General features: G+C 42.3%; 1 protein-coding gene across 1 annotated transcript; it reads left to right on the forward strand.

Annotated features, from left to right (window-relative positions):
- The first annotated feature begins 4,836 nt into the window (after positions 1 to 4,836).
- cidea (cell death inducing DFFA like effector a) lies at positions 4,837 to 21,343 on the forward strand. The gene is made up of 5 exons (XM_024393141.2): positions 4,837 to 5,102; positions 9,618 to 9,756; positions 11,734 to 11,880; positions 18,937 to 19,109; positions 20,346 to 21,343. The coding sequence occupies exons 1-5, from the start codon at positions 5,035 to 5,037 to the stop codon at positions 20,446 to 20,448; spliced, it is 630 nt and encodes a 209-aa protein (XP_024248909.1). The 5' UTR covers positions 4,837 to 5,034; the 3' UTR covers positions 20,449 to 21,343.
- Positions 21,344 to 22,469: the final 1,126 nt, after the last annotated feature.

Here is a 22,469-nt window from a genome sequence, read left to right on the forward strand (position 1 = left end):
AACCCCACATCATCACACATCCTACTCCATGCTTCATGTTGGGAACCACACATGCAGACTTATCAGACCAAAGGACAAATTTACACCAGTCTAATGTCCATTGCTCATATTTCTTGGCCCAACCAAGTATCTTCTTATTATTGGTGTCCTTTAGCAGTGGTTTCTTTGCAGCAGTTCGACCATGAAGGCTTGATTCACGCAGTCTACCCTGAACAGTTGATGTTGAAATGGGTCTGTTACTTGAACTCTGTGAAGCATTTATTTGGGCAGCAATTTCTATAAGGCTAATATAGCCTTTTGCCTATGTCCCACCAGACTTCGCATTGGCTCCCCCTCCGGTCCAGCTCAGGCGTTCGGCATCGCTGGCCTTCTGGCTGCTGCCGAACCTACTGCTGGCAAACGTCCTTGACTCATCAACCCTGGACGTGTCTCGTCATCATTACATACACCTGGTTCCAATCCCCACTCTATCACTGTGTATATACTCCCTCTGCCATTTGTCTTTGTCGGTAATTGTAAATGTTACTTGTTTTCCTGAAAGGAATATCACCTACTATTGACTGAGTACTTTATATTTGTCACTTTGGGTTTGCCCTGTGCCCTTTTGTTTATGAAGATATAAACTCAGCAATAATAGAAACGTCCTCTCACTGTCAACTGCGTAAATTTTCAGAAAACTTAACATGTTTAAATATTGGCATGAACATACAAGATTCAACAACTGAGACATGAACTGGACAAGGTCCACAAACATGTGACTAACAGAAATGGAAAAATGTGTCCCTGAACAAAGGGGGTGGTCAAAATCAAAATTAACAGTCAGTATCTGGTGTGGCCACCAGCTGCATTAAGTACTGCAGTGCATCTCCTCCTCATGGACTGCACCAGATTTGCCAGTTCTTGCTGTCAAATGTTACCCCACTCTTCCACCAAGGTACCTGCAAGTTCCCAGACACTTCTGGGGGGAATGGTCCTAGCCCTCACCCTCCGATCCAACAGGTCCCAGACGTGCTCAATGGGATTGCGATCCAGGCTCTTCGCTGGCCATGGCAGAACACTGACATTCCTGTCTAGCAGGAAATCACGCACAGAATGAGCAGTATGGCTGGTGGCATTGTCATGTCAGGATGAGCCTACAGGAAGGGTACCACATGAGGGAGGAGGATGTCTTCCCTGTAACGCACAGCATTGAGATTGCCTGCATTGACAACAAGCTCAGTCCGATGATGCTGTGACACACCGCCCCAGACCATGACGAACCCTCCACCTCCAAATCAATCCCGCTCCAGAGTACAGGCCTCGGTGTAACGCTCATTCCTTCAATGATAAACACGAATCCGACCATCACCCCTGGTGAAACAAAACAGTGACTCGTCAGTGAAGAGCACTTTTTGCCAATGCTGTCTGGTCCAGTGACGATGGGTTTGTGCTCATAGGCGACGTTGTTGCTGGTGATGTCTGGTGAGGACCTGCCTTACAACAGACCTACAAGTCCTCAGTCCAGACTCTCTCAGCCTATTGCGGACAGTCAGAGCACTGATGGAGGGATTGTGGGTTCCTGGTGTAACTTGGGCAGTTGTTGTTGCCATCCTGTACCTGTCCCGCAGGTGTGATGTTCGGATGTACCGATTCTGTGCATGTGTTGTTACACTTGGTCTGCAACTGCGAGGATGATCAGCTGTCCATCCTGTCTCCCTGTAGCGCTGTCTTAGGCGTCTCACAATACGGACATTGCAATTCATTGCCCTGGCCACATCTGCAGTCCTCATGCCTCATTGCAGCATACCTAAGGCATGTTCACGCAGATGAGCAGGGACCCTGGGCATCTTTCTTTTGGTGTTTTTCGAGTCAGTGGAAAGGCCTCTTTAGTGTCCTAAGTTTTCATAACTGTGAACTTAACTGCCTACCGTCTGTAAGCTGTTAGTGTCTTAACGACCGTTCCATTGCTATGGTTCATTGAATAAGTGTTTAAACCCTTTACAATGAAGATCTGTGAAGTTATTTGGATTTTTAGGAATTATATTTGAAAGATAGGGTCCTGAAAAAGGGACGATTGTTTTTTTGCTGGGTTTATTTTGAGCCAACAGCATTTGGGTTTCATCTCACTTTGTTCTATGGTGCTTAAATACGTTCAGTAGTTCTAAACCTGCGACTGCCTCCTGCCTACTCCTCTCTAAACCAGTGACAGAATGACCGACCCAAGAAGACAGGATACAGCAGGACATCCCACCATCTCCGCTGAAGGATCAAAGGTCCACCACCACGACTCGTGCCTGGAGTGCCTCGGGACTGCCATGGATGAGGTACTACGGGCCTTACACCAACTGCAGGCTACACCACCACCTTCCCAGTTCCCCATTGTCGTTCCAGCCACCCCATCACCCGGTCCAATCAGCAACATCCACCTGCCCCTCCCGGAGCGGTTTGACGAACCCTAGCTCATTGTAGAGGTTTCTCCTTCAGTGTGACCTCCACCTGGCCTGTCATGCCAGGGTAGCCTCCGAGACGGGCAAGGTGGCCTTGGTGATCTCGGTGCTGACAGGCCGGGCTCTGGAGTGGGCGCACGCCATTTGGGAGAGGAATGGACCAGAAGTGCAGTCCTATGAGCGCTTCAGCCAACTCTTCCGTGCCGTCTTCGACCACCCTACAGAGGGCCGAGAGGGAGGTGAGCGTCTCCTGCATCTATGCCAGGGGTCCAGGACAGCGTCGGAGTACTCTCTGTATTTCCGGAAGGTGGCTGTGTCAAATGGCTGGAACGACCAGGCCCTGTTGACGGTTTTCTGCAGCGGGCTACAGGCTAATGTCCAGACCGAGCTGGCCTGTCGCGATGAGAACATCATGCTGGACAAGCTATTCGCCATGGCCATAGGCCTGGAAATCTCCTGCCTGCCTGTCATCCCAGGAATTCGGGTCTCTCCCAGGAACCTCCGCGATACTGAGCCCATGGAGGTGGGCACAATGCACCTTCCCCCTGAGGAACTTAAACGCCGCCGTCAACAGGGTCTCTGCTCCTACTGTGGGGAGTCGGACCACCCCACACCTGTCCCAGGAGGAAAACCAAGCGAGGAAGCGAAAGGCAGAGGAGTCCTCCTGCACCTTCCCAGGTAGGCGTGGACGTGCCTTGCTCCTCTCTGTCCACCCAGCCCGTCCTCCTCCCTATCACCTTCCCTGACTATCCTGGCCACCCACTGAGTCCTGCCCTAGTGCACTCAGGTGCTGCAGGCAACTTCCTAGACTGGTCAGTGGCCTTATCATTACGCATTCCTCTAGTCCCTTTATAACCCCCTATCCCAGTCCTTGCCCTAGACAACCGTCCCCTAGGAACAGGACTGGTGCGCCAGACCACAATTCTTATTTCCCTCAGTTACTCACAACCACCATGAACGCATCAATTTCCTCATCTTAGACTCTCCTGCACACCCCGTAGTTGTAGGTTTCCCCTGGCTACAGTTGCATAGACCCAGCATATTGTGGACAGAGAGGAGGTTGTTGGGTTGGTCGCAGGAGTATGAAGGGAGGCGTCTCTCTGTGTCAATCTGTGTTCTGTTAAAGGTCCCCAAAACACACACATCCCTGGGTCACTCCTCTTTTCAGTTCGCTTCAGCTAACGACTGGAACGAGCTGCAACAAACACTCAAACTGGACAGTTTTATCTCTTCATTCAAAGACTCAATCATGGATACTCTTACTGACAGTTGTGGCTGCTTTTCTTGATGTATTGTTGTCTTTACCTTCTTGCCCTTTGTGTTGTTGTCTGTGCCCAATAATGTTTGTATCATGTTTTGTGCTGCTTCCATGTTGTTGACATGTTGTGTTGCTACCATGCTGTGTTGTCCTGTGTTGCTATGTTGTCATCTTAGGTCTATCTTTATGTAGTGTTGTGTTGTCTCTCTTGTTGTGATGTGTGTTTTGTCCTATATTTTTAATCCCAGCTCCCTTCCCCGAAGGAGGCCATTTGCCTTTTGGTAGGCCGTCATTGTAAATAAGAATGTGTTCTTAACTGAGTTGCCTAGTTAAATAAAGGTTAAATAAATAAAAATGACAGTGCCATGTTGAAAGTCACTGAGCTCTACAGTAAAGCCATTCTACTGCCAGTGTTTGGCTATGGAGATTGCATGGCTGTGTGCTCGATGTTATACACTTGTCAGCAACTGGTGTGGCTGAAATAGCCGAATCCACTAATTTGAAGAGGTGTCCACATACTTTTGTGTATATAAAGTGTAGTTTCAGCCACTTGCGAATTTAACTAAAATAGGCCTGCAAACGATATTGGTGTGTCTGAGCCCTTACAGGCGCTACATGGTCAATCTGCTGTCTGTATTGGCTGTGCAGCATTTACGGTGTTACTGCCTCTGCAGAGCAGTACAGAGCCTTTGTCAAGGAAGTGAGTTTTTGTTTATACAGGACCTCCCGCCCCCACCTAAGGTGAACAAATCATGTCAATGAGGAGCCCTCTGCATTGTTACAACATTTGAGAGTCGCACAGCAATGAGGTTTGGCGCTAAATGTGGCCCCTGGAGACTTTGAAATTATGTTACGTTTTCCATATGGCGCCTCGGACCACATTTTTCAGATGAACCATACATTGTCTCTTAGCCTTGGTAAGACAATGGGTAATGCATTAAGCGCAAGCTGGGTGCCAGTGGTTTTCTAATTATTTATAGGCATCTCAGGCTATTTATATTTTTTTATTGATTCTAGGACAAGGTCTACCTGCATTTTTTTTGGGGGGGGATAATTTATTATTACGATGATGGGACAACTTGTGGCACATGGTGTTGCTTTTGTCACTAACAAGCGACCAATCGCGTGAGGGGTAACCTTCTAAAAAGGCATCACTATTATTGTTGATTACCTGACGTAGTAGGCGTAAAGTGAACCCTCGGTTATTCGCGTCGGTTGGCAGGGCCAGTGATCACCGGTAGGACACAGGCGGGCAAGAGCCGGGAATAGCGCGACAACTTTCTTTTCTCATCTAGCCCAATTGATTTTCGATAGTCTTGCAAAAACAAGGATTGCACTTGATTTTAAACAATGGCTTCACTGTCTATCCATTCAAGTGTGGATTATGCTAAAACCCTTCTCCCGGACTTTTGGGTGAGGTAAGGATAAACTACCTAGGTGTAATTTAATTTTCCAGCATTATAGGTAGCCTATTTAGAGCTCCACCTACTAGCAGGGGAGAACCGGGACGAAAGTAACACTTTTTTGTCTCCTGATTACCCCGATCGATAGAAGTAGCGACTCCATATTTTATGAAAAACTGCTTAGTCTATGTGTCCTCTACCATTAGCAACTGTAATTTCATTTTCTAGGGTAAATTTAAATATACCTTGAACAGACCTATGCGAAGTTACTTCTAACTGCCGGCAGGCGAGAATAACACACTATTGCTACAGAAGTAAAAGCTGTCGAAGTGCATGCTGTTCTATATCAATATCGGTCTTATGTCCGGTTTGTAATGCTCGTTAGTTCATACACTTGTTGAAAGTATCAGCCATAATTTCATGTTTCAATTGGTATAATTTTGCTGTAGGTTTGACATCAATATTTTTAATCAATGTAAATGAATCAACGTCAATGTTTAGCAAACAATATTGCCTTGCAATATTAATGACTAAAATGGAACACCGCTATATTAACCATAATTTTCTCTTCTCACTTCAATGGGAATGTAGTAGGATTTGTTTTTCACAATTTTCAATGCAGTGACTTACATTTTCTTTGTACTTAAGTTGCTCAAAACCACTTAACTTTGTAACATGGTCAGACTGGGCTGTTTTATTTTGGGGGGTTGCAGTGAGTTCATCCTCCTATAGGAATGTGCTGATTTCACTGCGTAATTTTAGCTTCTGTGTTATCTGAAATGTTTTACTTTCGTCCCAGCTCTCCCCCATATCCTACTGCATTTAAGCCACCAAACATTTGAAAATACTATTCTGAATCATCTAAAGACGCACCTGTGAAGCGTAGCCTACATAATTAGGATTTGCCAATGAGTCATGTCCCCGTGCGAGACAGACCAGCCTTCTTCCAGACAGCATAATAATTTTTTTAATAGACACGACTGAACTGCAACTACCGTTTAAGAACAAAACCGAACTCTACATTGTTGCAAACCAGTTTACTCAAAACAATCGGCGTACTGAATATACCCCTGTTGAACACGCAACAGGGTCATGACTAATTGGCAAATCCTAATTATATAGCCTACGCTTCACAGGTGCTTCTTTAGATCATGCAGAATGGTATTTTCAAAGCTGAAAGTTCAGATGTGTTATGTAGAGCAAACATGCCTATCCCACATGTAGAACAAGGAATCATGTCCACCCTAGTCATGTCATGGCATTTCCACAGCTGTGTGGCCCTGCTCCAAATTAGTAAGATTTTTATTTTTATGGCCATTTTAAAACTCTTAAACTCAAACATCTGAACTTGAATAAAATGATGGTAATATAGGCTGAAAGCAAAATATGTCAAGTAGTGTTAATACTTCTGTGATTTCACTAATGCCTGTGGGTGTGCCCTTTGTCATACATTTCCACATAGGTCTACCTCCCCTCTCCCCTCATTGGCAGTGTAATGATGTTACAATATGATAGGACTGAAGTTTTTTTTACATTAACGGATATTGTCAATAGTTATGTGATTAGGCATGAAACTCAATTCTTGATCAGCTGACACTGGGAGAACAACCTGTTCAGACTTAACAACTCTAAAGCCTTGTTCACACTGGCAGTTTGAAGTGACAAAAAATCTGTTTCTTTGCATGTTTGAATCTGTTCTTTTTTTCCTACTTTCTGAACATCCAAAAAGCACACGGAATTGGATATTACAAGCCACATTTCAAACCACGTTTTGTAGGTGCTTTGAAATCCGATGCAAATCTGGTTGCTGGCCATATGATTTATTTGCCCTCAAGTGGTTTTTAGACTTATTTGGCATATCTTGCTTGCTAGCGACTATGTGGAAGCTCCTTAGGGGAGGACCATCCTCAGGGAATTTCATAAATTTTAATTGTATGTTTAAAGTTATGCTTTTTAGATAAAACTATACTGAAAATAATAATCACGTCACCAAATAACTGATTATAACACTATTTTGCAAAGGTCTATAGTAGCTTCAACAGCCCTCAGTAGGGTAGCACCATGGTGTAGCTGGAGGACAGCTAGCTGCTGTCCCTCCATGCTGTCCCTCCATTTGAAGGATCAGAGAATGAATCTAGTACTGCAAGCATAAGCTACAGCTAGCTAGCACTGTAGTGCATAATGTGGTGAGTAGTTGACTCAAAGAGAAATAAAATAAACAGTTTAACACTTATTTCTTCTGAAATGAAGGAGAAACAAAACATTTTTTTTACATTTGTATTTGTTTCACTTACTTAGCAAATGCAGCTAGCAAGTTTAGCTTACTGAAACAACATGCTCAAACAATGATTGCTTTGTTAGCTAGTTGACTATGACTTTCCAAGTTAAATTGGTAATACCAAACTCTTTGTCACTGTGCCTGCCGGTGTAACAGCAGTGACTGACTGTACACTGTTACTGTACGTGTCATCAGGGGTATCTTAATTCCACTGATTCTGTTAAAAATTTTCTCAAATTGAAAAAAACGGATAAACATACCTGAATTTGGCCAATAGAAACTCATTTGCAACTGTTGAACTAATGATTACGCCCTACATCAGCTAGCTGCAGGCAAGAGTGTGCAAGGCGGTGTTGAATGTCACTGTCTGTCCATGTGTCACTCAAATTTGTCTCTTGACCTGTGCACCTACTTTGTAAACTTTCATTCATAGGGTTGGTTGTACGAAACCTCATGATGGGTATAGGCTACAAGACACTCAAACTTTCCCCTAACTATCGCTGTTACATTGAACTGGATGAATGTAATACAAATGAGTCATCCAATATGCTGTAATAGAAATAAGGCCATGCTCATGAGAGATTGTCCTCCCTCATATTAAACGTCACTGACCGCCACTGGTTGACATTTTGACAATAACATATGAGAGGATAACTAACTTTAATTGTTTACAAACAAATTAGTGAATGTGCTAGAAACTGATAAACCTGATAAACCTAACTAGCTAGATTACTGCTGTGGCTAGCCAAAAATGACTTGTATTGAAAGTTCATTTTATCTTATTAAAACAAAAATGTAAAGCCTCAAGGATAAGTTAAAGTTTTTCTTACACTATAATTTTGAACATTCAAAGCGACTGGGAAATGTCCATGGCAGCCATTGTCACCTTAGCTTGCTACATAACTTCTTTGGTGGTGCTCCTGCTTCCTATCACTAATCAGCCTACACCACTGCACACACACCTGTCATTATTATGAGAAATAGCATGGACATGTCAGCAAATGATTGTTCTCTGAACACATGCGCACACACACAATTTGGTCACTTGTAACTTGCTGTTTGGACAGTCATTATTCCAAAACCGATTTGATAAACTAGGCCTGCAGTGTGAACAAGGCTTAAATAAATTAGAAGTTGAATCATATTCATATAAACTAGTTTTCTTTTAAAGTTCAATTTCAGTTCTGCACAACTGTCTGTCAATTTGTTGACCAGCAATGAGGCTAAGTCGAATTGCAATGTGACTCGAGTCCACACCTCTGATATTTAGACTTAGGGTTGCCACCCGTTAGTTAAAATACAGCACAGTTCCGTATTTTACTGAAATAATAAATGTTTTTGAAATGATAGTTTACGGATTTGACCATATTAATGACCAAAGGCTCACATGTGTTTTTATTATAATTAAGTATACGATTTGATAGAGCAGTCTGACAGTGGTGGTAGGCAGCAGCAGGCTCCTAAGCATTCATTCAAACAGCACTTTCCTGCGTTTGCCACCAGCTCTTCACTGTGCTGCAAGTATTGCATTGTTTATGACTTCAGCCTAATCTCAGGAGTTGATAGGCTTGGCAATACTATAGTGCCTATAAGAACATCCAATAGTCAAAGGTGTAGGAAATACAAATGGTAGAGAGAAATAGTCCTATAACTACAACCGAAAACTTCTTAACTGGGAATATTGAAGACTCATGTTAAAAGGAACCACCAGCTTTCATATTTTCTGAGCAAGGAACTCAAATGTTAGTTTTCTTACATGACACTTTTTTTTGCTTCTCCAACAGTGTTTTTGCATTATTTAAACCAAATTGAACATGTTTCATTATTTATTTGAGACTAAATTGATTTTATGTATTATAAGTGTTCATTCAGTATTGTTGTAATTGTTTAATATATATATTAATCGGTAGCGGCTTTTTTTGGTCCTCCTATAATCGGTATCGGCGTTGAAAAATCATAAATCGGTCGACCTCTAATACTTATTCTGCTAAAACCTGATGATCCTAATGCAACATTTGAGATGCTGTCTCCTTGTTGCGGAGATGTGGTAAAACAAGAAGGTAGACGTACAGTATGTCTCTGTAAGAAGTCCAGCAGGTAGTATCACTCCACACTAAGAAGCGAGGCACAAAACGGTCAGTCTTAACTGAAGACATTACCTGTCCTGAACACAAATTGTGCTCTACTGAACACGACCTTGAACTAAGCTAGTTTTCCTTTTTTTTTTGTATTTTTTGCTTCTATACTGACAGGTCAGTGTCAACTATCCAAACAACAATCTCACGCCGGATCCTTCCCCCACCCCAGCCCCGTCCCTTCAGGCTCTGTACCCAGAGCCGAAGGCAGAGGAAAGGGTTAATGGCCGCCTCCCTGGATGACCTCCTAGACCAGGTAAATGCATACTCCTGGGCTACGTTCAGCAGGACAACGTTGTGGAGCGTTCAGATACAAACATACCTCTGACAAGTAAAATAAGAAATCACTTAATCACTTAGCTATCTTAAGATGACTGCACCAACAGGAAGTCACCCTGGATAGGAGTGTGTGCTAAAGTGTCTAACTAAAATAGAAATGACATCCAGAGCTGAATACATTCATATCTACAACGTTTGCATACTGTTTGTGCTGCTGCGGGGTTCACAATGGTTTCATTCAACATGTCAGTCTTTAAAGTATTCAGAGAGCCATTTCATGGGGACAGAAAATCAGTCTCTCCAACACTTACATCAACCTCACCAAATAATTGCTTTAAGATTTTTTTTTTTTTAAGTAATGTCTAATTAGAGGAGGAATGTGAGGTGGAACTTCCTGCTAATGAGATGTCATCAAGGATCGGTTACATTACCTTGTGAAGTTAATATACACAAAATTGCAAACACTGCTACTAGACAGGCAACTCTGTAACCAAATGTTGAAATGGTCATATTTTATTTAACACATTTAATACACTCCTGGTTTACTGACCCTGTTAAGGTGACGCTGCTTGTTGCAATTGTTGAGTAACTTCACCCGAGAGACTTTGGGTCCGGAGTGCAGTGGAGTGAAATGTTCAGGGAATCATATTGCAAGACATTTCTATCGGCAGAATGTTTTGCCCTCCTGAACGCAACCCAGTCTCATGTTGTGCAAATGACCTACAGTATGTGATTCACAAATGGATATATAAACTCAGCAACAACAAAAAACGTTCTGTCAACTGCTTTTATTTTAAGCAAACTTAACATGTGTAAATATTTGAATGAACATAAGATTCAACAACTGAGACATAAACTGAACAAGTTCCACAGACATGATTCCCTGCAATGATGACAAGCTCAGTCCGATGATGCTGTGACACACCGCCCCAGACCATGATGGACCCTCCACCTCCAAACCGCTCCCGCTCCAGAGTACAGGCCTCGGTGTACCGCTTATTCCTCTGACGATAAATGCGAATCCTACCATCACCCCTGGTGAGACAAAACTGTGACTCGTCAGTGAAGAGCACTTTTTGCCAATCCTGTCTGGTCCAGCGACGGTGGGTTTGTGCCCATGGGCGACGTTGTTGCCGGTGATGTCTGGTCAGGACATGCCTTACAACAGGCCTACAAGCCCTCTTAGCCTATTGCGGACAGTCTGACCACTGATGGAGGGATTGTGCGTTCCTGGTGTACCTCGGGCAGCTGTTGTTGCCATCCTGTACCTGTCCCGCAGATGTGATGTTCGGATGTACCGATCCTGTGCATGTGGTGTTACACGTGGTCTGCCACAGCAAGGAAGATCAGCTTTCTGTTCTGTATCCCTGTAGCGCTATAAAGCGTCTCACAGTACGGATATTGCAATTTAATGCCCTGGCCACATCTGCGGTCCTCATTTCTCCTTGCCTAAGGCACGTTCACGCAGATGAGCAGGGACCTTGGTCATCCTTCTGTTGTGTTTTTCAGTGTCAGTAGGAAGATTTTTTTTTAGTGTCGTAAGTTTTCATAACTGTGACCTTAATTGCCTACAGTCTGTAAGCTGTTAGTGTTTTAATAACTTCCACAGGTGCATGTTCATTAATTGTTTATGGTTTATTGTTTCCCACGCTTGTTCAGGGTCTAAACCCTTTACAATGAAGATCTGTGAGGTTATTTAGATTTTTTTTTAATGCATTCCCTTTTGAAAGACTGGGTGCTGAAAAAGGGACATTACTTTTTTTTAGTATGGTTGATCTTCCAAGGATGGTCACCTGGCATGTCATCTGTAAGAGTGAAGTTCTCCACAAACACAATGTTAAAATTGTTGATTGAACAAAATCGTTGTTACCTACTTTTAGCATATTTTTGGGGGAAATGAAAAATAAAACCATTTGAAAATCTCAGTGTGTGCTATGACACCGGTCCTACCCAGACAGCAAGTGCCTTCCTGTTGACATGCCAGTTCCTCATCCTGGTGCTAGAGGAAGATGGGACAGTGGTGGACTCTGAGGCCTTCTTCCAGTCACTGCCAGCCAATACTCCAGTCATGGTCCTGCAGAAGGGAGAGATGTGGACTCGGGTACGTATACATACATACATACAGTTGAAGTTTACATACACCTTAGCCAAATGCATTAACTGAGTTTTTTTTTAAATCCAAGTAAAAATTCCCTGTCTTAGGTCAGTTAGGATCTCCACTTTATTTTACGAATGTGAAATGCCAGAATAATAGTATAGTATAGTGATTTATTTAGGCTTTTCTTTCATCACATTCCCACTGGGTCAGAAGTTTACATATACTCAATTAGTATTTGGTAGCATTGCTTTTAAATTGTTTAACTTGGGTCAAATGTTTCAGGTAGCTTTCTAAAAGCTTCCCACAATAAATTGGGTAAATTTTGGCCCATTCCTCCTGACAGAGATTTTGCAACTGAGTCAGGTTTGTAGGCCTCCTTGCTTGCACAGGCTTTTCCAGTTCTGCCCACAAGTTTTCTATGGGATTGAGGTCAGGGCTTTGTTGTCCTTAAGCCATTTTGCCACAACTTTGGAAGTATGCTTGGGGTCATTGTCCATTTGGAAGACTCATTTGCGACCAAGCTTTAACTTCCTGACTGATGTCTTGAGATGTTGCTTCAATATATCCACATTTTCCTTCCTTATGAAGCCATCTATTTTGAAGTGCACCAGTCCCTCCTGCAGCAACGCACCCCCACAACATTTTTATGTATTTATTTATTTTACCTTTATTTAACCAGGTAGGCAAGTTGAGAACAAGTTCTCATTTACAATTGCGACCTGGCCAAGATAAAGCAAAGCAGTTCGACAGATACAACGACAGAGTTACACATGGAGTAAAACAAGCATACAGTCAATAATACAGTATAAACAAGTCTATATACAATGTGAGCAAATGAGGTGAGAAGGGAGGTAAAGGCCATGGTGGCAAAGTAAATACAATATAGCAAGTAAAACACTGGAATGGTAGTTTTGCAATGGAAGAATGTGCAAAGTAGAAATAAAAATAATGGGGTGCAAAGGAGCAAAATAAATTTAATTAAAATTAAATACAGTTGGGAAAGATGTAGTTGTTTGGGCTAAATTTATAGGTGGGCTATGTGCAGTAATCTGTGAGCTGCTCTGACAGTTGGTGCTTAAAGCTAGTGAGGGAGATGAGTGTTTCCAGTTTCAGAGATTTTTGTAGTTCGTTCCAGTCATTGGCAGCAGAGAACTGGAAGGAGAGGCGGCCAAAGAAAGAATTGGTTTTGGGGGTGACTAGAGATATACCTGCTGGAGCGTGTGCTACAGGTGGGAGATGCTATGGTGACCAGTGAGCTGAGATAAGGGGGGACTTTACCTAGCAGGGTGTTGTAGATGACATGGAGCCAGTGGGTTTGGCGACGAGTATGAAGGGAGGGCCAGCCAACGAGCGCGTACAGGTCGCAATGGTGGGTAGTATATGGGGCTTTGGTGACAAAACTGATTGCACTGTTATGGACTGCATCCAATTTGTTGAGTAGGGTATTGGAGGCTATTTTGTAAATGACATCGCCAAAGTCAGATTGGTAGGATGGTCAGTTTTACAAGGGTATGTTTGGCAGCATGAGTGGAGGATGCTTTGTTGTGAAATAGGAAGCCAATTCTAGATTTAACTTTGGATTGGAGATGTTTGATATGGGTCTGGAAGGAGAGTTTACAGTCTAACCAGACACCTAAGTATTTGTAGTTGTCCATGTATTCTAAGTCAGAGCCGTCCAGAGTACTGATGTTGGACAGGCGGGTAGGTGCAGGTAGCGATCGGTTGAAGAGCATGCATTTAGTTTTACTTGTATTTAAGAGCAATTGGAGGCCACGGAAGGAGAGTTGTATGGCATTGAAGCTTGCCTGGAGGGTTCTTAACACAGTGTCCAAAGAAGGGCCGGAAGTATACAGAATGGTGTCGTCTGCGTAGAGGTGGATCAGAGACTCACCAGCAGCAAGAGCGAACTCATTGATGTATACAGAGAAGAGAGTCGGTCCAAGAATTGAACCCTGTGGCACCCCCATAGAGACTGCCAGAGATCCGGACAGCAGACCCTCCGATTTGACACACTGAACTTTATCAGAGAAGTAGTTGGTGAACCAGGCGAGGCAATCATTTGAGAAACCAAGGCTGTCGAGACTGCCGATGAGGATGTGGTGATTGACAGAGTCGAAAGCCTTGGCCAGATCAATGAATACGGCTGCACAGTAATGTTTCTTATCGATGGCGGTTAAGATATCGTTTAGGACCTTGAGCGTGGCTGAGGTGCACCCATGACCAGCTCTGAAACCAGATTGCATAGCAGAGAAGGTATGGTGAGATTCGAAATGGTCGGCAATCTGTTTGTTGACTTGGCTTTCGAAGGCCTTAGAAAGGCACGGTAGGATAGATATAGGTCTGTAGCAGTTTGGGTCAAGAGTCACCCCCTTTGAAGAGGGGATGACCGCAGCTGCTTTCCAGTCTTTGGGAATCTCAGACGACACGAAAGAGAGGTTGAACAGGCTAGTAATAGGGGTGGCAACAATTTCGGCAGATAATTTTAGAAAGAAAGGGTCCAGATTGTTTTGCCTGGCTGATTTGTAGGGGTCCAGATTTTGCAGCTCTTTCAGAACATCAGCTGAATGGATTTGGGAGAAGGAGAAATGGTGAAGGCTGTTGCTGTTGGGGGTGCAGTGCTGTTGACCGGGGTAGGAGTAGCCAGGTGGAAAGCATGGCCAGCCATAGAAAAATGCTTATTGAAATTCTCAATTATGGTGGATTTATCAGTGGTGACAGTGTTTCCTATCTTCAGTGCAGTGGGCAGCTGGGAGGAGGTGTTCTTATTCTCCATGGACTTTACAGTGTCCCAGAACTTTTTTGAGTTAATGTTGCTGTCATCCCTGTGCTTCACATTTGGGATGGTGTTCTTTGGCTTGCAAGCCTCCCTTTTTCCTCCAAACATAACAATGATCGTTGTGGCCAAACTGTTCTATTTTTGTTTCATCAGACTGGAGAACATTTATCCAAAAGTACAATATTTATCCCCATGTGCAGTTGCAAATGATGGTCTGACTTTTGTATGTCGGTTTTGGAGCAGAGGCTTCTTCCTTGCTGAGCAGCTTATGTCGATATAGGACTCGTTTTACTGTGGATATAGATACTTTTGTACCTGTTTCCTCCAGAATCTTCATAAGGTCCTTTGCTGTTCTGGGATTGATCCGCACTTTTCTCATCAAAGTACATTCATCTCTAGGAGACAGAACGCGTCTCCTTCCTGAGCGGTGTGACGGCTGTGTGGTCCCATTGTGTTTATACTTGCATACTATTGTTTGTACAGATGAATGTGGTACCGTCAGGCGTTTGGAAATTGCTCCTAAAGGTGAACCAGACTTGTGGAGGTCTACAACTTTTTTTTTTAGGTCTTGGCTGATTTCTTTTGATTTTCCCATGATGTCAAGCAAAGAGGCACTGAGTTTGTACCTGTGTACATCCACAGGTACACCTCATGATTTCAATTAGCCTATCAGAAGCTTCTAAAGCATGACATTTTCTGGAATTTAAGCTATTTAAAGGCACAGTCAATTTGGTACATGTTAACTTCTGACCCACTGGCATTGTGATACAGTGAATTATAATTGAATTAATGTCTAAACAATTGTTGGAAAAATTACTTGTTATGCACAAAGTAGATTTGCCAAAACTATAGTTTGTTAACAAGAAGTGTGCGGAGTGGTTAAACTAGTTTTAATGACTCCAACCTAAGTGGATGTAAACTTCCGACTTCAACTGTACATGCATACAGTCAGGTCCATAAGTATTTGGACAGTGACACAATTTGCATAATTTTGTCTCTATACGCCAGAGCAATGGATTTGAAAAGAAACAATCAAGATGTGCTTTAAGTGACTCATCTTTAGTTTAAGGGGTTTCTAAATGAGTCTATTAACCATGTAGGAATTACAACCACTTTTATACATAGCCCCTGAAATTTAGGGGCTCAATTTAATTGGACAAACTAACAATCATACATTTAAATTGAGTTTTAATACTTGGTTCAAAATCCTTTGACGTCAATGACTACCTGAACTCTGGAACCCATAGACATCACCAGATGCTGGGTTTCTTCCCCGGTGATGCTATGCCAGGCCTTTATTGCAGCGGTCTTCAGTTCCTGTTTGTTCTTGGGGCGATTTGCCTTCAGCAAGTGAAATTCATGCTCAATTGGATTCACGTCAGGTAATTGACTAGGCCATTGCAGAACATTGCACTTCTTTGCCTTAAAGTTTTGGGTTGCTTTCGCAGTATGCTTCGGGTCATTGTCCAGCTGCACTGTGACGAGCCGTCCAATGAGTGGTGAAGCATTCACTGAATCTGAGCAGATATAGCCATGAACACTTCAGAATTCACCCTGCTGCTTTTGTCAACAGTCACATCAATAAATACAGGGACCCAGCACCATTGGCAGCCATACATGCCCACGCCATAACACTGCCTCCACTATGCTTCACAGATAAGGTGGTAAGCTTCAGATCATGAGCAGTTCCTACCCTGCTCTTCCATTCATTTATCTTTGTCTCATCTGTCCATAGGATTTTCCAGAACTGTACAGGCTTTGCCAAAAAAAAGCATCTTAATCTCTAATCTGGCCATCCTGTTTTTTGAGGATAACCAATGGTTTACATCTTGTGGTAAACTCCCTGTATTTATTCTGGTGAATTCTTCTCTGGTTGTTGACTTTGACACAGATACACCTAGGTCCTTGAGGGTGTTCTCGATCTGGCCAACTTGTTGTGACGGGGTTTTTCTTCACCATCCACCACAGTTTTCCGTGGTCTTCTGAGCCGTTTGGTTTTCCTGAGCTCACCAGTGTGGTCTTTCTTTTTAAGAATGTACCAAATAGTTGATTTGGCCACACCTAATGTTTTTGCTATTTCTGATTGGTTTGTTTTAATTTATTTTTTTGCCTAATGATGGCTTGCTTCACTGACAGTGACCGTTCTTTGGACTTCATATTGAGGGTTGACAGCAACAGATTCCAAATGCCACACTTGAAATCAACTCTTGACCTTTTATCTGCTCATTTGTAAATTAACTAATGAGGGAATAACACACCTGGCCATGGAACAGCGGAGCAGCCAATTGTCCAATTAATTTTGGTCCGTTAAAGGCAATAATTCCTACACTGTTCACCTGATCTGGATGTAAATACCCTCAAATTAAACCTGAGTCATGTTCATTATTTCATGTCAACTACAATATGCTGTTGTAGACTGCTAAAATAACAATGTCCAAATATTTATCGACCTGACTGTACATGCACACAGAAGTCAACTTTTGTGCTAGGCATACTGTTGCCTTGGGAAAGCTTTTGAAGATCACTATCTGCTGCAAGTTCATATCACATGAGGGCTGGCCGTATCGTCCTTCTGTTGGACTGACTTTAACAATTTTTGGATGTCACATTTCCCAATTGTGGAAACTTGCTGTATTATCACACACCACAAGAGGGCCACACTTTCACATCAAACCAGGGATCTCAAAGTAGCTGTCTGGAACCAGAGTTCCCTGGTTTGATGTGAAAGTGTGGCCCTCTTGTTTTTAGAAATGAAAAGCTGAAATGTCTTGATTTAATAAGTATTCAACCCTTTTGTTATGGCAAGCCTAAATAAGTTCAGGAGTGAATGAATGTGCTTAATAAGTTGCATGGACTCAGTGTGCAATAATGGTGTTTAACATGTACTCCACACATAATTATCTGTAAGGTCCCTCAGTTGAGCAGTCAATCTCAAGCACAGATGCAACCACAAAGACCAGGAAGGTTTTCCAATGGTTCACAAAAGTGCAGCTATTGGTAGATGAAGAGAGGGTGGAAATAATTTAAAAAATGAGACATTGAATATCCGTTTGCGCATGGTGCAGTTGTTAATTACACTTTGGATGGTGCCTCAATACACCGTCACTACAAAGATACAGGCGTTCTTCCAAATGCAGTTGCTGGATTTCACCATGAGGCCAATGGTGACTTTTTAAAACAGTTACAAAGTTTAATGGCTGTAATAGGAGAAAACTGAGGATGGATCAACATCGTAGTTAATCCACAATACTAACCTAATTGAGAGTGAAAAGGAAGCCTGTACAGAATAAAATATTCCAAAACATGCATGCTGTTTGCAAAAAGGCACTAAAATAATACTGCAAACACTAACTTTTTGTCCTGAATACAAAGGTGTTTTGTTTGGGGCAAATACAATCACCGAGTTCCACTCCATTTTTTTTTCTAGCATGGTGGTGGCTGCATCATGTTATGGGTATGCTTGTCATTGACAAGACTAGGTCCGAAATAGAGCTAAGTACAGTCAAAATCCTAGAGAAACTTGGTTCAGTCTGCTTTCCAACAGACACTGGGAGACAAATTCACCGCTCAGCAAGACAATTACCTAAAACGCAAGGCTAAATATACACTGAACAAAAAATATATACGCAACATGTGAAGTGTTGGTCACAAGTTTCATGAGCTGAAAAAAAAATATTCTGGAAATGTAAAATTCTCTACCCTAAGCTAACTCCAATGTTTTAGAACTTCAGTATCTTCAACCAGCCTCGCAACCGCAGAACATGTGTGGACGGGTGGTTTGCTGATAATGTTGTGAACACGTTGTAACCCATGGTGGGGTTATGGTATGGGCGGAGTTACAGTTTTGACTTAAATCTATGGCAATAATTGAAAATGGCTGTCTAGAAATGATCAACAACCAACTTGACCGAGCTTGATGAATTTCTAAAAGAATAATTGGCAAATATTGTACAATCCAGGTGTGCAAAGCTCTGAGACTTACCCAGAAAGACTCACAGCTGTAATCTCTGGCTAAAGTGATCTCTTAACTCTGGGGGTTGAGTAATTTATCTAATTTTTATTTTTGGATCTTTCAGTGTATTTTGTGTGATTGACACAATTACACCTTCTTAATCCCACTTTGTAAAATAACCAATTTTGGAAAGTCGGTGTGAATACTTTCTGAATTCACGGTCTAAATCATGCCTTGATTAGAGGGAAGAATGAACCAGAAGTGTAACTCAGCTAGCTTGCCAGATTTTAATAGTCCTGTCTTAGACTGACCTTTGTCCATTCTTGTACAGGTCCTCCCAAGTTCCAGCCAGCCCAATAGAAATGGAATCGGTAAATTGAGTTTTGACCTGTACAAGTTGAACCCCAAGGACTTCATCGGGTGTCTAACCATCAAAGCGACTCTTTATGAAATCTACACACTGTCGTACGACGTTCAATGCACCAGGGCCAAGGGTATCTTGAAGTGAGTACACTACCACCACACCATCTCTCAAGGGGACATTATTGGGGGCTGGGGGGGGGGTTAAAATGTCAGGTGAAGTAGACTGATTTACAGTACCTGTCAAAAGTTTGGACATCTACTCATTCAAGGATTTTTTTTCCTTAAAAAAAAAAAGATGAAATACCACATATGGAATCATGTAGTTGCCAAAAGTGTTAAACAAATGGCACTCAACCAGCTGCACCTGGAATGCTTTTCCAACAGTCTTGAAGGAGATCCCACATGCTGAGCAATTGTTAGCTCCTTTTCCTTCACTCTGCGGTCCAAACCATCTCAATTGGGTTGAGGTCGGGTGATTGCGGAGGCCAGATCATCTGTCATTTCTCTGCTTATTTGAGCTGTTTTTGCCATAATATGGACTTGGTCTTTTACCAAATAGGACTATATTCTGTACACCACCCCTACCTTGTCACAACACAACTGATTGAATCAAATGCATTAAGAAGGAAAGAAATTAAACAAATTAACTTTCTGGAATTAACACGCACACCTGTTTATTGAAATGCATTCCAGGTGACTACATGAAGCTGGTTGAGAAAATGTCAGTGCAAAGCTGTCAAGGCAAAGAATGGCTACTTTGAAGAATCTGAAATATAAAATTGTTTTGATTTAACACTTAGTTACTACATGATTCCATATGTGTTTCATAGTTTTGATGTCATCACTATTGTTCTACAATGTAGAAAATGGCAAAAATAAAAACATTGAATGAGGTTTCAAATCTTTTGACTGGTACTATACATTTTTATAGGCACTAGTCAAAATGTAAAATATTTTGGCAGAGAAATATTCAGTCGGCAGGTCATTGTTTTTGTTCATTCCTTCCCACTGGGCACAGACGTCAGTTAAACATCTAGTTCTGATTTACATTTAATGGCGTTGGCAACTAATGTGAATTCAAAGTGAAACCAACAAGAAATTGATCCATGTCATTGGACTAAAGTTAAACATATTTAAATTCCTTTTCCAGTTTTCCATGTTGATTCAACATCATCAGATGGGACAATTGTGTTTAAATGACATGGAAACAATGTTTATTCTACCAGTTTGTGTCCAGTGGGTTGGCTGCAAGGATATCTGAAGATTCCAGTTTTTTTAATCTGAACAAGTTGGGGCTTACAAGTTCTGAGACAACAGAATATGTGCTTTGGCTGTTTGTAGGAAGTTTTCAGCTCTGCCTTTTCGCATTCTCTTTAGAGCTCTTCTGCGTTGTCTGACGTCTGTGGCGAGAGTGGTGGGGCAGCTGCTTCTGTGTGGTTCCTCGTACATACTGCAGTACATTGGGGACGATGACTACTAGGATGTGACCAAAGTTCCAAAGCCCCGTTTGAGCTCTTTAAAGTGAACCAGGTGAAACGTGTCCAGGGCCTCCTGAATGCCATTTGTCTCACTAAGTAACTGGGAAAATTCCTTCGTGAGATGCGTGTAGGCCTTGTTACCGGCTGGTTTCGTTGAGCCATTGCAAATGTATGTAAAACAATGTTGATGCACATCAAATAAAAGCACTGCCCTGCTGGAGGAGGACATAAATACAATATGCACATTTTTACTATGGGCAACACATACCGACTTGCATGCATCTCTAGTTGGGATGATGTGATTTTGTTGTTTTTTAAAGTCATTAAAAAAAACAATCTGGTTGGCCACTGTAGCAAAATATCAATGTTCTTAAACTATCCCTTAATCTGGATGGCCCCATTTGTGTCGTATGTTTTTAAAGAGGAAATGCATGCCTGAAAAGTCGCTTGAATTGACGTGGTGACTGTTTTGAGTGATTCCATTCCCCATCAGAATAGCAATCTACTAGCGTGAATCTCAAGTATTTCCTCTCCATGCATCTTCTCAAATTGCATTGGAGGAGATCACCTCAGATCTTGTCCTCCAATGAGTTTTGAAGTTGTGAGGAATCAGGCAAAGACTTTCTGGCCCAACGCTAGGTAGCCTAGGTTCGAATAGCTGACTCTGAAAAATCTGTTATTGTGCCCTTGAGCAAGGCCCTGTAAGTCACTCTGGATAAGCGCATCTGCTAAATGACTAAAATGGGGTTTACTCCAGGACCAATTGAAAGCCCAACGGTCTGGGACTGTGCATTGTCTAAGTACAAAAACATTCAATTTGGAAGCACTCAAACTAAAATCTCACTGAATATTTGCCCTGTCTGTCAAATCTATAAATAAAGGTTTTTGTAAACAGTCTCATCTGACTTGATGCAAGCTATTAGTTTGTCAATGATTGTTTATTTTCTGTGGGTGATGTCAAATACATGGACATTGGGGCCCCTACGCTTCAGTCAGAGCCTAGCTGCAGTCATTTTGCAGACTGCCATGATTTCCTTTGTCGGCCATAAGCTATTTAAATCCATTTGAGCTGTGTGCCAGTGATGGGTGGTCAGAAATGGCACAGTACATTATCACTAATTCTGCTGGGTAACCACAGTGACTTTTACATATCCTTCACCAGAGCAATAGACACATTTCTGTGAACAGGCATTTAGAATCTTTCAGACTACTCATGGACACTTCCCAATACATGACTGATCAATCATGTTTGTTCTACATGGTACTATTCTATCTGAATATTGTTGCACCCTCCTGAACCAAGGGCCTTAGTTCCTAAATGGGCAGTCCAAAGTTAGCAGTGTGAAAGCCACACTTCTGATATCGTCAATTGGGTAATTTGATCCTTTTAGTCTTGACACTTGCTGTAATGTCATCGATTTCATGGTCAGCAGTCAGGGGAATTAAGGGTAGTAGGCTACGTTCTGGGTTGTGTTCATAAGGGGACACCGTACCAAATGGCATAACATGGACAGACTACAAATACCTGTCCAAGACTAGCTTGTTGAGTCCTATGAATACAACCCATCTAGTCCCCCTGTTTTCAGTCTGGTGTGACTCCCCACCTGGATTTCGTGTTACAGTATGTTGCAAAATTTGAAAATGTGGTTTTGTTTTATATAACATTTAGATAAAAGTTTATTCAGCGCTATAAGAATGTATATCATTCACTGCATTTGAGGAACAGTGGGGAATGTAACTCTGCTTTGAAAGTTGATAAACCTGTAAACTCATTGAGAAAATGGCCTTTTGAATCTTTTGGTATCTAGAGAAGAGCTCTGTCTACACCCATTATGGCATTGTTCACACCCTCTTAAGCTTTAGCCCCACCATCTCATTTCACTCTCTGCACGTTTAGAGCGCACACTTGGCGCGATTTGTTTAACTCTGGATAACAAACAGCCTACCAGCTCTGCTGGCAATTTCATTATGGTTTTTTTGTTGACGTTTACTAACACAGGCCATATTCAATGGGTGTTGTACG

The sequence above is a fragment of the Oncorhynchus tshawytscha genome, linkage group LG29, assembly GCF_018296145.1.
Source record: "Oncorhynchus tshawytscha isolate Ot180627B linkage group LG29, Otsh_v2.0, whole genome shotgun sequence".
Lineage (NCBI taxonomy): Eukaryota > Metazoa > Chordata > Actinopteri > Salmoniformes > Salmonidae > Oncorhynchus > Oncorhynchus tshawytscha.